Raw genomic sequence first — 14619 nt, 5'->3', positions numbered from 1 at the left:
TCCCCCCCCCCCACACACACAACATCGGGACAAGAGGGAGCTCAAGCCCTCTTGCCCCAGCCAACCGCGGCACCCCCGACACGATCGGGGCAAGAGGGAGCTCAAGCCCTCTTGCCCCCCCGACCCCCCGACATGATCAGGGCAAGAGGGAACCCAAGCCCTCTTGCCCAGACAACTCCCTGACAATATAGGGCCAGGAGGGAGCCCAAGCCCTCCTTGCCCTGGTGACCCCCCCATGCCGCTACTTCAATGGGCCAATGGGCCAGGAGGGAGCCCAAGCCCTCCTGGCCCTGGTGACCTCCCCGCTAGTTGTTCGGGCCAGTTGGGAGCCCAAACCCTCCTGGCCCAGCTGATCCTGCCCCCCCTGACAACATCGGGTCAGGAGGGAGCCCAAACCCTCCTGGCCAAGGCGACCCCCTACCCCGCACTACATTATGGGCAGGAGGGATCCCAGGCCCTCCTGCCCTCGACGCAAACCCCCCTCACCCAACGACCGCCCCCCCCCAAGAACCTCTGACCGCCCCCCCAGCCGACTCGCGACACCCCCACCCCCTTTCCCCGTACCTTTGTTTAGTTGGCCGGACAGACGGGAGCCAAACCCGCCTGTCCGGCAGGCAGCCAACAACGGAATGAGGCCGGATTGGCCCATCCGTCCCAAAGCCCCGCCTACTTGTGGGGCCTAAGGCGCCTGGGCCAATCAGAATAGGCCCGGGAACCTTAGGCCCCTCCTGGGATCGGGGCCTTGGGCACATGGCTCCTGCAGCAGTGGTTTCTGACTCTCCTCTACTCGCCGGCAGGCACCTACAGAGACAGACCCCCTGACGTCATTGGGTCCGTCTCCTGCACTTTAAAAATAAGCCGCGGTTGCGGCCGCGGCCGCAGGGCGTGGCCGAAGGGGCGGGGAGCCCCTTGGAGCCACGAGGAGTCTGGGAGCTGGAATCGGCTGGTAATATAAAAAAAAAATTTTCTATAATTTTTCATATGACTGTTTGAATATGGGAAAAAGATAAATTAAACCAAAAAGCTCTACACCAGTGGTATCTGGTCCAATGGACAGACATTTAACATTATTTTCTGATAATCCACCTGTGGTACCATCAAATGTTGATTCCTCCTTGTCAGGAGCTTCAATAAGTTCCCTCAACCGCATTCCTCCCCTTCACCTGGTGATAGTGGGAATATAAACCCTACTATACCCGATGCTCAAGTGGTTTCATCTACCCATACAAGTAAATTAGTATATGCTGAAATACCTAAACCATTGATTTTTTTCTGGAGAAGTGGATGAAAACCCACGAACAGAGGAAACACAGGATATTACTTTAAAGGACTTATGGTTAGGAATATCTAGAGTTGAAGGGTTTCTCAGGACAACGATGAAACAAATGGGAGATTTTTCTCAGTTAGTTTCTTCTAAATTAGAAAATGTGGATTCCAACCTAGGTTGTTTGGATAAACGACTAAATGCTATTGAAACTCAATGTAATAATTTACAAGCTGTCTCGGTATCAGCTGTTAAAGATTCTACAGTGATACATTCTAAAATTGAATCTATAGAGAACATGAACAGAGTGAAAAACCTCCGCTTGGTCAATTTTCCAGTGACTCATTTATTGTCGCCTGAGATTCTATTAAGGAAGTTTTTTAAAGAAGTACTGGGAATGACCAATGCGGAGAATTTTCCAATAAATAATTATTATTACATTCCTCCAAAAAAAGTTGAATCTGCCCAGGAGGTAGACCATCTGACCACACCAGAGGTAAATTTGACTGAATTTTTGGAAGATACACAGGATGTGATTCAGAGTCGGTCCACCCTGGTAATAACATGCATGAGCGACATGGACAAGATGTTGATAATGAAACTTTACTTCAAAAACAGGTTAATTAAATTTTATGGGGATTTGGTTAGGATTTTTCCGGATGTATCTAGAACCACTCAGTTGAGGAGGAAATAATTTTTGAAATTGAAGGATAGAGTGTTGGCACTGGAGGCATCCTTTTACCTGAAATTTCCTTGTAAATGCTTGATTAAGTTACAAGATATTGAGTACGCCTTTTGGGATCCTATACAACTACAACAATTTTTAGTTGCAAGAGAATAGAAATGAGATTTGTTTCACCTAGCTGAGAAATATGAGGAGAATTAATATATATAATATCCCATCTTAAGGAATGATTCAAGGTTCTTTAGTGTGAACCAAGAATTATTTTCCTTTATTTTCTTGAACTTTATTTAATTAGAAATAGTAAGATGTACTCCTCATTAATGTGGGCTTAAAAGGAATTTTGTATGTATGATCTGATTATGTATTGTTTTATGTGATTTTCCTTTTTTCCTTTGAATTAGTGGATATTGTAATGCAGGGGTGCCCAACGCGTCGATCGCGATCGACCAGTAGCTCAGGAAGGCAACTCGAGTCGATCGCACTCGTGTTGCCGTCCTGATCTACGGGCCGATCAGCCTTCCTCTCCAGTGTTCTCCCTAGGGCCTTTTAGCTGGGCGGTCCGCCCAGCTGTCATCTGCCGCTGCTGAACATTAAAAAAAAACCCAAAAAAACCGGCTTGGAGATTTCAGCCCCTAGCGAACTTATGCTCCGGGCTCTAACGTGTGCGTGCAGGCTTCTCTTCTCTTCCCTCCGAAACCGGAAGTTATGCCTGGGGAGGGGGAGGGGGGGGAGAAGGGAAGCCTGCACGCACATGCTGAGAGCCCTGAAGCAAGCGTTCGCTACGGGCTAAGGCGGGAGACATGTTAGTGAAGCATTTCCTCTTCTTGCTGCCGGGTCCTGCCTACTTTCTGTTTCCGCGAAGGCAGGACCCGGCAGCATTTCCCCCAACAGTTCCTCGCGATGCTGGTCGGCCGAAGCAGGGAGAGGTTGGGGCGGCGTCGGCTTTTGGGCGTGTTATTGGCGTCGGCTTTCGGGCCTGTTATTGGTGGCGGTTTGGGTCCTGGTCCCCGATGGCAGTGGCAGTGTCTTGGGGGAGGGCAGGGAGAAAGAAAGAAAGAAAAAGGGCAGGCAGGGAGACAGAAGGAAAGAAGAGAAACAGAAAAAAAGGAAAGGGAGGCAGAGAGAAAGAAAGGGCAGGGAGAGAGGAAGGAAAAGTTGGGGGAGGGAATGAGGTGTGGAGGAGAGGGAGCATACAGGCTGAAAGAAGGGAAGAAAGACTGGATGCACAGTCAGAAGAAGAAAGTGCAACCAGAGACTCATGAAATCACCAGACAAGGTAGGAAAAATGATTTTATTTTAAATTTAGTGATCGAAATGTGTCTCAATTTATATCTGCTGTCTATATTTTACACTAAGGTCCCCTTTTACTAAACCGCAATAGAGTTTTTTAGCGCAGGGAGCCTATGAGCGTCGAGAGCAGCGCTGGGCATTCAGCGCAGCTCCCTGCGCTCTAAAAAACTGCTATCGTGGTTTAGTAAAAAGGGAGGGGGGTATATTTGTCTATTTTTGTATGGTTGTTACTGAGGTGATAGTGCATAGAGTCATCTGCTTTGACCTCTTTGAAAAACCCTGGAATAGGAATGATAATTAACATTTTCTATGCGTACAGTGTGCGTTGTGTTTTTTTAAAATTTTATTGTTGGTAGATCATTTTGACTTGGTCATTTTAAAAGTAGCTCGCAAGCCCAAAAAGTGTGGGCACCCCTGTTGTAATGTATTCAAAATTATAAATTAAAAAAAAAAAAAAAAAGATTCATTTTTAATGGCACCTCATGAGCCGTGCAGTTGGGATGATGGTCCCATAGTTTCTCTTCATTTCTCCTGCTCTCTCTCTTCTTTAACACTCCACACCCATTTCCTCCTGATTGTTTACCAGTCTGACCGCTGTAGTTCTTTTCTAATTGATTGTGGCTTTTAAGATGGTTAACCACTTTGATTCATGATTTGAAAGGTGTTATATCAAGACAAATAAACTAAACAAATTAAAGAATCTGTGTACATTATAGTATTTTTTAATATACATACATAAATTTGTGTCCCTTCCATACTCTGCCCATGTGAACACTCATCTGCAAAATGCACACCATCACATATTATTTGCAGAGTAGTGCACAGCCAGGAAAGTCATTTGTGCACCTGTCAGCGTATATGCATACATGACTTGAATATTAGCATTACAAACATTCCTTGCTGCCTATATCTAGGTGGCTCTATATAGAAGTATCCTGAATCTCTTGGGAGATTCAGCTGAATATATATCTGGAAGCCTGCATGTGCTGTTAGCTGAATTGAGGGAGGGTAATTTTCAGACAGGCATATTTACCCAAGTAATAAAAGGTTGAACAAGTACAAATAAATAAATAAGTAACTTTGAAATTTGCCCTCATAAAGCAATCATACCCTTGCATTACAAGGCATTGCACTGAAATTATTGCTATCGACCTCTTTCTTCTATGGCTTAAGATGTGTAATGTGATTGTATGAACTGATTAGTAAAATATTCAGGCTTAAAGGTTTGGAAAGTACACACATGGTTTCAAGGATTCCTACAATTCAAAACTTACAGAGTAAAGACAAATAAAGAAAATCTTTGCGAGTGCCTGCTCGGGGACATCGGTTGCTGATCCGGAAAGGTGCTGTTATAGGAAAGAAGATCATTCTTAGCGTTTGGACGCAAGCCATCGCACCTGCTTACTGGGCTTGGAGGAATCGATTTCATAATCTGATGCTCTTGGAGCAGCGCCATGCGGACAAAGGTTTTCCTGCAGACCTGGGACCCCTATATTTCCTCGCTTTCCCCTAGGGCCAGAAGTCTGGTCTTAAACTCATTTTGATGATGATACCCTATGCTCTCAGCTGTTTCCCCGGGATGGTTGGTGGGTTGTTTGGGTGAGTGTGACTGAAGGGTATGACTGGTTGGATGTATGTGGAGTTAGTTGGGTAGGAGGAGACTCCATTCTGTGGGTGGGTGGACGGGATTTGGTTGTCTTGTTTGCTATGTGCTGAGCGGCATCAGAACACAGCTTGCTCAGCATACTCTTTTCTTGCTGGTTTTGGGTTATGGGTTGGGTTTCATGATGAGGGTTCGGGTTGGGGTGGGGGTTTGGGCTTAGGAGTGGGGGGGATTGGGGGGATTCTTTGGGGGGGAAAAAATTGTTTGGTTGTACGTTTGGTGATCTCGACCTTGTTGTGCTGTGATGCTGTATTGTGTATTTACTGATAGTGCACCAATAAAACATGATTTATATTAAAGACAAACAAAGAAAAATCAGAACCATGTCCAACCCCTTCGGCGTACCCCAAGGATCTCCTTTATCCCCTGCACTCTTCAACCTTTACATTGCATCCCTAGGCCTAGACAAATTAGCTATAGCTATGCAGACGACATCACCATTCTCCTTCCTTTTCATCAACCAATACCCACAATAACAGACACACTATACAGAACACTAGAAACAGTAGCAACATGGATGAAAGATCACAAACTGAAGCTGAACTCAGACAAAACCAAAATTCATACTCCTCAAAAATCATAAAACCCCAACCATAACAAACTTACTTATAAACTCAATCACTTATAAATTCAACCCACTCTAAAACTTCTGGGAATGATGATAGACATATGCTGTACCATGCAACAACAAATCAACAAAACAATACAGAAATCCTTCATGGTCATGAGAAACCTAAGGCAAGTTCAGAAATTATTCGACAGAAAACAATTCCAGCTCATTGTCCAGTCCCTAGTCCTAGGTCTTCTAGACCAGTGTTTTTCAACCTTTTTTGGGCAAAGGCACACTTGTTTCATGAAAAAAATCACGAGGCACACCACCATTAGAAAATGTTAAAAAATTTAACTCTCTGCCTATATTGACTATATATAAAGTAATTCTCTTGAATAGGAATCAAATAAACACAAAGAAAGTATTTTATAATTACTTTATTATGAAATAAAAATTATAAAAATTATAAAATACTTTATTCAGTGCGAAACCTGGGCCTGTTTGGCTGAACACAAAGCTGATATTCTGGCTGGAATGGAAGAAAGACACACACGTAGCTCTTCGTCAACAGCTCTCAGTCTCTCTCTGTATTTGGTTTTTATAGCATACAAAAATAGACAAATATACCCTCCATCCTTTTTATTAAACCACAATAGCAGTTTTTAGCGCAGGGAGCTGCGCTGAATGCCCAGCACTGCTCTTGACACTCATAGGCTCCCTGCGCTAAAAACCACTATTGCGGTTTAGTAAAAGGGGACCATATTGTAAAATATAGACAGCAGATATAAATTCAGAACTGTGCATAGTAAGTGAAGGGAAGTTTTCATCTCTGGGAATTTACCCAGTTAACTATTAAGTTATTTGGGCAAATTCCTTTGAAAACTGTGGTAATACTGCCTCCACTTTGCTAAATTTAAAATAAAATCATTTTTCCTACCTTGTCTGGTGATTTCTGGTTGCACTTTCTTCTTCTGACTGTGCATCCAATCTTTCTTCCCTTCTATCAGCCTGTATGCTTTCTCTCCTCCACACCTCATTCCCTCCCCCAACTTTTTCTTCCTCTCTCCCTCACCTTTCTTTCTTTTTTTCTGTTTCTCTTCTTTCCTTCTGTTTCCCTGCCTGCCCCCTTTCTTTCTTTCTCCCAGCCTCCTGTCCAGCAGTAACTCTCTTCCCTTCCTCCCCTCCCAGCAGCATCTCTCCGTCTCCCTCTCCAGTAGCAGCTGTCCCTTTTTTTCCTTGCCCAGCAGCTTCCCAGATTCCTTTCCCTCCTCCCCTCCCAGAAGCATCTCTCCTTCTTCTCGCTCTCCAGTAGCAGCTGTCCCTTTTTTTATCTTGCCCAGCAGCTTCCCAGATTCCTTTCCCTCCTCCCCTCCCAGAAGCATCTCTCCGTCTCCTTCTCCCTCTCCAGTAGCAGCTGTCCCTTTTTTTCCTAGCCCAGCAGCTTCCCAGATTCCTTTCCCTCCTCCCCTCCCAGAAGCATCTCTCCTTCTTCTCCTTATCCAGTAGCAGCTGTCCCTTTTTTTCCTTGCCCAGCAGCTTCCCAGATTCCTTTCCCTCCTCCCCTCCCAGAAGCATCTCTCCTTCTTCTCCCTCTCCAGTAGCAGCTGTCCTTTTTTTTCCTGGCCCAGCAGCTTCCCAGATTCCTTTCCCTCCTCCCCTCCCAGAAGCATCTCTCCTTCTTCTCCCTCTCCAGTAGCAGCTGTCCTTTTTTTTCCTGGCCCAGCAGCTTCCCAGATTCCTTTCCCTCCTCCCCTCCCAGAAGCATCTCTCCTTCTCCCTTTCCAGTAGCAGCTGTCCCTTTTTTTCCCCTGCCCAGCAGCTTCCCAGACTGATAGTGGTTTTCTCCCCTCCCAGCAGCTCTTCTTACTTCCCAGCGCAGCGATTCACGAAGGCAGCCTCGGGTCCTTTGTTGTGTCGCGCCGCCTCTGAGGAAAGAGGAAGTTGCATCATCAGAGGCAGCCGCGACTCAGCAAAAGCCCCGAGGCTGCCTTCGTGAATCGCTGCGCTGGGAAGTAAAGGAGAGCTGCAGAGAGGGGAGAAAGCCACTGTCGGAGGCTCCCCAAGATCTCTCCGGCCCAGCGCACGCTTCCGATGCTGATCTTGCCGGTCCTGCGCGGACCGGCAGGAAGTTCAAATGAGTCAATCTTGCCGGTCCTGCGCAGACCGGCAAAAATTTCCTGCGGACCGGTACCGGTCCGCGGACCGGCGGTTGAAGAACTGTGGATTAGATCGCCAAGACAAAGTGAGTCCTGGGTGATCGACTCACTTTGCCTTGGCGAGCTACTGGCGCTCCTGCCTCGGGCCCCCTGTAAGCTCCGGGCCCGGCGGCCCTGCGGCACACCAGGCAACATCTCGCGGCACACTAGTGTGCCGCGGAACAGCGGTTGAAAAACACTGTTCTAGACTACTGTAACATCCTCTATCTCCCCTGCCCCTCAACCATGATAAAACAACTACAAACAGTACAAAACAAAGCACTGAGACTCATCTATTCACTAAGGAAACATGACCACATCACCGCAGCTCGACTCACACTGGCTCCTAATACAAACAAGAATACTATTCGAATTCTACTGTCTACTATTTAAAACCATAAATGGAGACAGCCCAGCCTACTTGAACAACAGCCTAATCCAAACTACCACAACCAGACACAGGAGAGCCCACACACCATTCACACACCCTCCAATCAGAGACGTCAAACGAAAAAAACTGTATGATAGCCTACTTGCCACACAAGCAGCAAAACTAGACCACTAACTCTCCAATTTACTGATCACAACCCCAGACTACAAAACTTTCAGAAAAGAAATAAAAACCCTGCTATTCAAGAAATCCTTGAAAACAAACTAATCACCACAGGAATCATCTCAATACCCTGAAGCAACCTGCTCTACTCTATAACTCCTCTGGAAATGTCCAAATAACTATGTAATCCAGATAACTTCCTATGTAATCCACCTTGAACCGCAAGGTAATGGCGGAATAGAAATCACTAATATAATGTAATGAAAGGCAGTAAACTTCAACAATGAAATCAACAGATGTTTTGTGCCAGATTGAAACTTGTATTGTTTACATATACTGTATTTAAATACCTTTCCTGCAAAGAAAGGATTATAAATTTAAGAAGGGTAAATTGCCAATTTTTATCTGTGAAATATACATAAGCATAAAAATAAATTTAATCCATTATATACATATTAACATTACACTGATATAATTGGACATTTGATTTATACCTTTATATTTTATGCAATATTTTGACTGCAGGTTATCCCAGCAAAAAGCGGAATCAGTATCTATGTTTCCTTTACCCCTCTCATGCCATCCGAGGTCATCAGTAAAGTGGAATGTGCAGGCTTTGCTTTGGGATTCCTAAATCTAGACAAAAAGGTAAGGTTTGACAGTTGAAACTGCACTAGCTAATAAAAGAGAATGTGGTGAAATCAATTAACTTAGCAGGGTTTAAAAAAAAGTTTAGATTATTTCCTTAAACAGAAGTCTATAGGTGAGGAAATGGTTGGTGGCTGCTGAGTGAGGGTTTCTATGTCGGCTCTGGAGTTTGTCTGTGTGTGGAAGTGTTCAGCTGTTTTTCTGGAATTTATTCCTGCAGTCTTTTCTGATTGCTAATCTGCTGAATTCTTGACCAGTGTACACAGTTATGTGAAATTTGGAGAATCTGAAACTATTTTTTGAAAGCTAAATATTATTTTGAGAACTGAGGGTCTGGAGCCGAGAGGATTCTATGTGCTTGTAACGGAAGCTAATGAAGTTAAGCAAAAAAGAGGTGATACATGAACAAAAATTTTTTTACTGCTGTATTGGCTACACCCCCATGGAGGGAATTACAGTAGTCAATTGGGCTAGAATTGTGGCCTGAACCAGACGTACAAAATGATATTCATAAAAAAAGGAAGGAATGAAACAATCTCAATTGTTCCATTAAAAAAACAACACTTCCTATCTAGATTGTTTACTTGGGCTTCAAAAGTAAGCAAGGAGTCCAAGATAACTCCTAAAACTCTTGAAGTCACTTGTAAGCATAGGAAACCTATAAATATATAATAGCAATTGGAGGTTCAGTTTGTCACTGTAGGAGAGTGTGTAAGTGCATACACTTACAAAAAGACCCAGAGAATCAGCTGGGAACCTGTTGAGCTCTATGCAGTGATTTGGACACCTTCTGGCTGACTGCATTATTGGAGTAAGCCCTACCTTTCCATCAAAAGGCAAATCTCTCTGCAGAACACGGCTGCGTGGCTGAAGGGGCGTGTCCAAAGAGGCAGGTCCTGCCCCCTCTGGAGCAACCAAGGAGTAAGGAGTGAGTCTTTCTGCCCATTTTCAATGGGGAAATGTAAAGGTGTGAGAATGAAGCCCTCTGAGGTCAAGTAGTCAGGGGCCCTTTTAATCTTCATTTTCTATCTTTGAAGACAGCTACTTCACCTCTTAATGGGAATTTACCCTCCTCTTTGGATGTTACTTTATCATCAGTGGGTCCTACCCCAACCTCCCAACCTACTATACAAAAGGAATCTGCAGTTTCTCCCATTGTTGCAGGAGCTGGCCCGATAGAGGATCAGGCCCCTGAGGGAGACATGGCTTCTATATCTTTACGCAAGGGATCAGAATTAACCTTGAATGTAAAAGTACTCTCTTCGGTTTCTTTTGAATATAAATTTTTGACTCCATTAGCCAAGTCTGGTGACATTTCTTTAAGGGATGTCTGTTAAGCAATTGTTCACAAGGACAAAAACTTGAAAGATAAAGATAATGTATCAGTGTTTAGTAAATTCACAGAAGACACAGTAGCTAAGTTTATAGAACATGATTCAAAGATAACTTTAGTTGTTAAAGACATAGGGGTCCTTTTATCAAGCTGCGGTAGGGGTTTAACGCGCGTAATACTGCGCATTAAATCGCCTGCTGCGCTAGCCGCTAACGCCTGCATTGAGCAGGCGTTAGTTTTTTAGCCGGCCGCGGAGGTTATCGCGTGATGAAATGTCTGACACGCTAATCCCGTTAGCGCGACTTGATAAAAGGACCCCATAGTAAAGGTGAATTCTCGGTTACAAGCTTGTCAGTTAGCAGCTGCTATTAAGAATAGTTCTTCTTTGTGACTCTGTACAGTGCTGCGTAAGTCTGGTAGCGCTATAGAAATAATTAATAATAGTAGTAGTAGTAGTATCTCAGAGACCTGGTGGAAGGAAGACAATCAGTGGGACACTGTGTTATCAGTGTACAAATTATATCGCAGTAAAAGTGGATCAAATTAGAAGGGAGAGTTGCGCTGTATATTAGAAAGGGATTTGAGTCAAACAGAATAAACATTCTACATGAAACAGATTGCAGCATGGAATCCTTATGTATTGACTTGGATTTATTAACTGCCTTTATGAAGAGATTCATTCAAGGCAGTGTACTTATAGATAGACATTCCACATGAGAAGGGAAGGAACATACTGGGGGGCTGTATTATTAGCCACCGGAACAGAACAAACATACAGATGAAGAAATATTTACAGAGATTAGGAAAGCTGTAATAATGGATGATTTCATAGTTTTTTTTCCTATCTTTCCTGCCACACATATAACATAAGCTCTAGAGGATCCTCTTCCCTTGCCATTCCACTATCGGTCAGTGTACCTCAGGGCTCTGTCCTGGGACCTCTTCTTTTCTCCATCTACACTGCTTCCCTTGGTACTCTACTCTCTTCCCATGGCTTCCAGTGCCACCTCTATGCTGACGACTCACAAATCTTCCTCTCTATGCCTGAAATTTCTATGGAAATCCAGGCCTAAGTCTCAGCCTGCCTGTCTGACATTGCTACCTTGATGTCTCACTGCCATCTAAAATTAAACATGGCCAAGACTGAACTCCTTATCTTTCCTCCTGTTTCAGTGGATAACACTCTCATCCTCCCTGTCTTGTCAACTCGCAATCTCGGGGGTCACCTTTGACTCGTCTCTTTCCTTCTCTTCGCATATCCAACAGTCCACCAAAACTTGTCATTTCTTTCTGTACAACATTGCTTTAATCCGGCCTTTCCCTTCCAAGCACACTACCAAGACCCTCATCCATGCTTTCATCACCTCTCACCTGAAATACTGCAACTTGCTTCTCACAAGTCTTCCGCTAAGCCATCTCTCTCCCATTCAATCTGTTCAGAATTCTGCTGCATGCCTCATATTCCATCAGTGTTGTTATGCTCAAGATTCCCCTCTCCTCAAGTCGCTTCACTGGTTTCCTGTCCATTTCCGCTCATATAGCTCAAACTCCTCTTATTGACCTAAAAGTGTTTTCACTTTGCAGTTCCTCTCTTATCTCTCCCTATACTCCACCCTGGGAACTCCGTTCAACAGTACCCTTCTCCTCTACTGCCAACTCCTGACTCCATCCCTTCTACCTTGCTGCCTCTTTTGTCTAGCTGGATACAGTTGCTGTTAGCTTGAAGTGGAGTATTTATTTTTATTTTGGATGTGGTTAGATCAAGTGATCCTAATGTGATGATTTCAACTATCCCAATATTGACTAAATAAATGTTACATCAGGGAGTGCTAGGGAGGGAAAGTTCCTAGATGTAATAAATGACTACTTCTTGTAGCAACTGGTTCAGAATCGAAAAAAAGGGGAGCTATTTTAGATCTAGTCCTTAGTGGAATGCAGAGCATAGTACAAGAGGTAATAGTGTTGGGTCTGCTGGGAAACAGTGATCACAACATGATCGAATTTGAGCTAATTTCAGGAGTGAAGTCACAAAGGAAATCTACTGTAGTAACATTTAATTTTTGAAAAGACAGCTATGATAAAATGAGGAAAATTGTTAAAAAATAAGCTAAAAGGATCAGCTAAAAAAGTTAGGACTTTAAATCAAGCATGGGCATTGTTTAAAAATATTATCTTGGAAGCCTAGACTAGATATGATTGAAATCTACAAAATCCTGAGTGGAGTAGAGTGGGTACAAGTGGATCAATTTTTCATTCCGTCAAAAATTGCAAAGAGGCCTATAGGACGGTGGAGGAACGGGTTCAGCTGCAGCACAGACGGATGTCGGTAGACGAGACCCAGGATCCACAAGGCGAAACCGGGGAAGGACCTAGCGGAGGGACAACGCAAGAGGAGGAGACCACGACTCACCAGGACCCCGAGGGAGAGACACCATACTACACCGAGGACACGGACCTGAGGCAGAGGAGGTTGCTGAGGAAAGGGAAGTCTGCTATTGTGGTGGGAGACTCGATCTTGAGAGAGGTAGACAGTCACGTAGCTGGAGGAAGGGAGGACCGGCTAGTGACTTGTCTCCCAGGGGCCAAGACACGAGACATCACTGAAAGGATCGAGAGGATCCTGGACGGAGCTGAGACAGAGGAGACTGCTGTAATAATCCACGTCGGAACAAACGATGTGAGCCGGAGGAACTTCAGCATGGACGCACTGACTGACCAGTTCAGGGTCCTGGGACGAAAGCTGAAGCGGAGCACACGGAGGATAGCATTCTCGGAGATCCTGCCTGTACCGAGAGCAGATGCAAAGAGGCAGGCAGACCTCCAAGCTGTGAATGCATGGTTGAGGAGATGGTGCCAGGAGGAGGGCTTCCGCTTTGTGAGGAACTGGACGTCCTTCTGGGGAAAGAACAAGCTCTACCGGCGGGACGGCCTGCACCTGAGCACAGCGGGAACCAGACTACTGGCAACCAATTTGAGGAAGGAGATCGAGAGGGCTTTAAACTGAGGAGAGGGGGAAAGCCGACAGCTGATCTGATGTTGACGCTTCGGACAACAGTATCCAGAACAGATGCTGAACGGGCTGACTGCAGGGAGGAAACAGAGGGACCGGAAGATCTCCAAATCAGACAGCGAGGGAAACATCAGGTAATGGGAGCTTGCTGGGAGAAGACTAAGGGGCTTGTGGACACAGGGGGACTGGGTGGCATAAGGGCGAAAGCCGAGGGTAATATAGAGGCACCACAAGGCGAGGGGGATCAAACAGAGACTCAAGGGATGATAGCCCAGGAGGGGGCCGGTAGGGCTAGAAATCCCAGAGGAAAAGCGGGAAAATGGGGTGGCAGGAATGTGGGGAAGCTGAAAGCTAAGAGGGTAAAGGCTGAGGGTAAAGCAGAAACACGGAGAGCGGGAAAACTGCCCGAAATCCAAGGGCAAGTGGCCCAAGTAAATGCAGAGTTGGGAGAAAAACGACGGGACCTGCGGTGCTTATACGCAAATGCAAGAAGCCTCACGGCCAAGATGGGTGAACTAGAAGTCATGGCAAATGGGGAGGACTTGGATATAATTGGAATTGTAGAAACCTAGTGGACAGAGGAAAATCAATGGGATGTAGCGCTGCCGGGGTACAAGCTCTATAGGAGGGACAGGACCCACAAAAAGGGGGGAGGCATAGCACTATATATAAGGGACTCTATCCACTCGGTCGGGATGAATATGGCAACGAAGGCAGAGGGGCTGGAATCGATGTGGGTCAAATTACCGGGAAACAAGGGTGCGGGCATAAAACTGGGGCTGTACTATCGACCACCTGGTACACCAGAGGGAGTCGGACACGACTTGGAAGCGGAATTGAGACAGGAGTGCAGGACTGGAAATGTAACAGTGATGGGGGACTTCAACTACCCAGGGATAGACTGGAGTACGGGTCACTCCAACTGCAACAGGGAGATAGGATTTGTAGAAGCTGTGAAGGACTGCTTCATGGAGCAACTAGTCAAAGAACCGACGCGAGGGGGTACTACTCTTGACCTCATCCTAAACGGATTAGGGGGGCCTGCAAGAGGGGTAGAAGTGGGAGGACCACTAGGCAACAGTGATCACAACACGATCAGATTCACAATAGAAAGAGGGACACCCATAGTTAGGAGGACCGCAACAACTGCGCTGAACTTCAAGAAAGGGAATTACGTTGCTATGAGGGAAATGGTGGGGAGGAAGCTCAGAAACATCTTTAGGATGGAGACTGTGGGAAGCGCCTGGACCCTATTCAGGGACACCCTGCAAGAAGCACAGAGAATGTACGTCCCCAACTTCAGGAAAGGCTGCAAGAACAAGCGATCAAAGGACCCGGTTTGGATGTCAATAGAAGTTAAGAGGGCGATAAAGGACAAAAAAGTATCTTTCCGGAGATGGAAAAAGGACCCAACAGAGGAAAATCACC

General features: G+C 45.4%; 1 protein-coding gene across 3 annotated transcripts in view; it reads left to right on the top strand.

Moving 5' to 3' along the window:
- DLEC1 (DLEC1 cilia and flagella associated protein) overlaps positions 1–14619 on the top strand; it is a 386841-nt gene that overhangs the window by 313814 nt on the left and 58408 nt on the right. For all 3 annotated transcript variants that reach the window (XM_033931738.1, XM_033931737.1, XM_033931739.1), the window contains one exon: positions 8726–8848. In XM_033931738.1, coding sequence (XP_033787629.1) covers positions 8726–8848 — 123 coding nt within the window. The remainder of the gene's footprint in view (positions 1–8725; positions 8849–14619) is intronic.

Source organism: Geotrypetes seraphini, chromosome 2 (genome assembly GCF_902459505.1).
Source record: "Geotrypetes seraphini chromosome 2, aGeoSer1.1, whole genome shotgun sequence".
Classification (NCBI taxonomy): Eukaryota; Metazoa; Chordata; class Amphibia; order Gymnophiona; family Dermophiidae; genus Geotrypetes; species Geotrypetes seraphini.
Note: the sequence above shows the minus strand (reverse complement) of the source record. Positions and strands in the feature narration are given on the sequence as shown.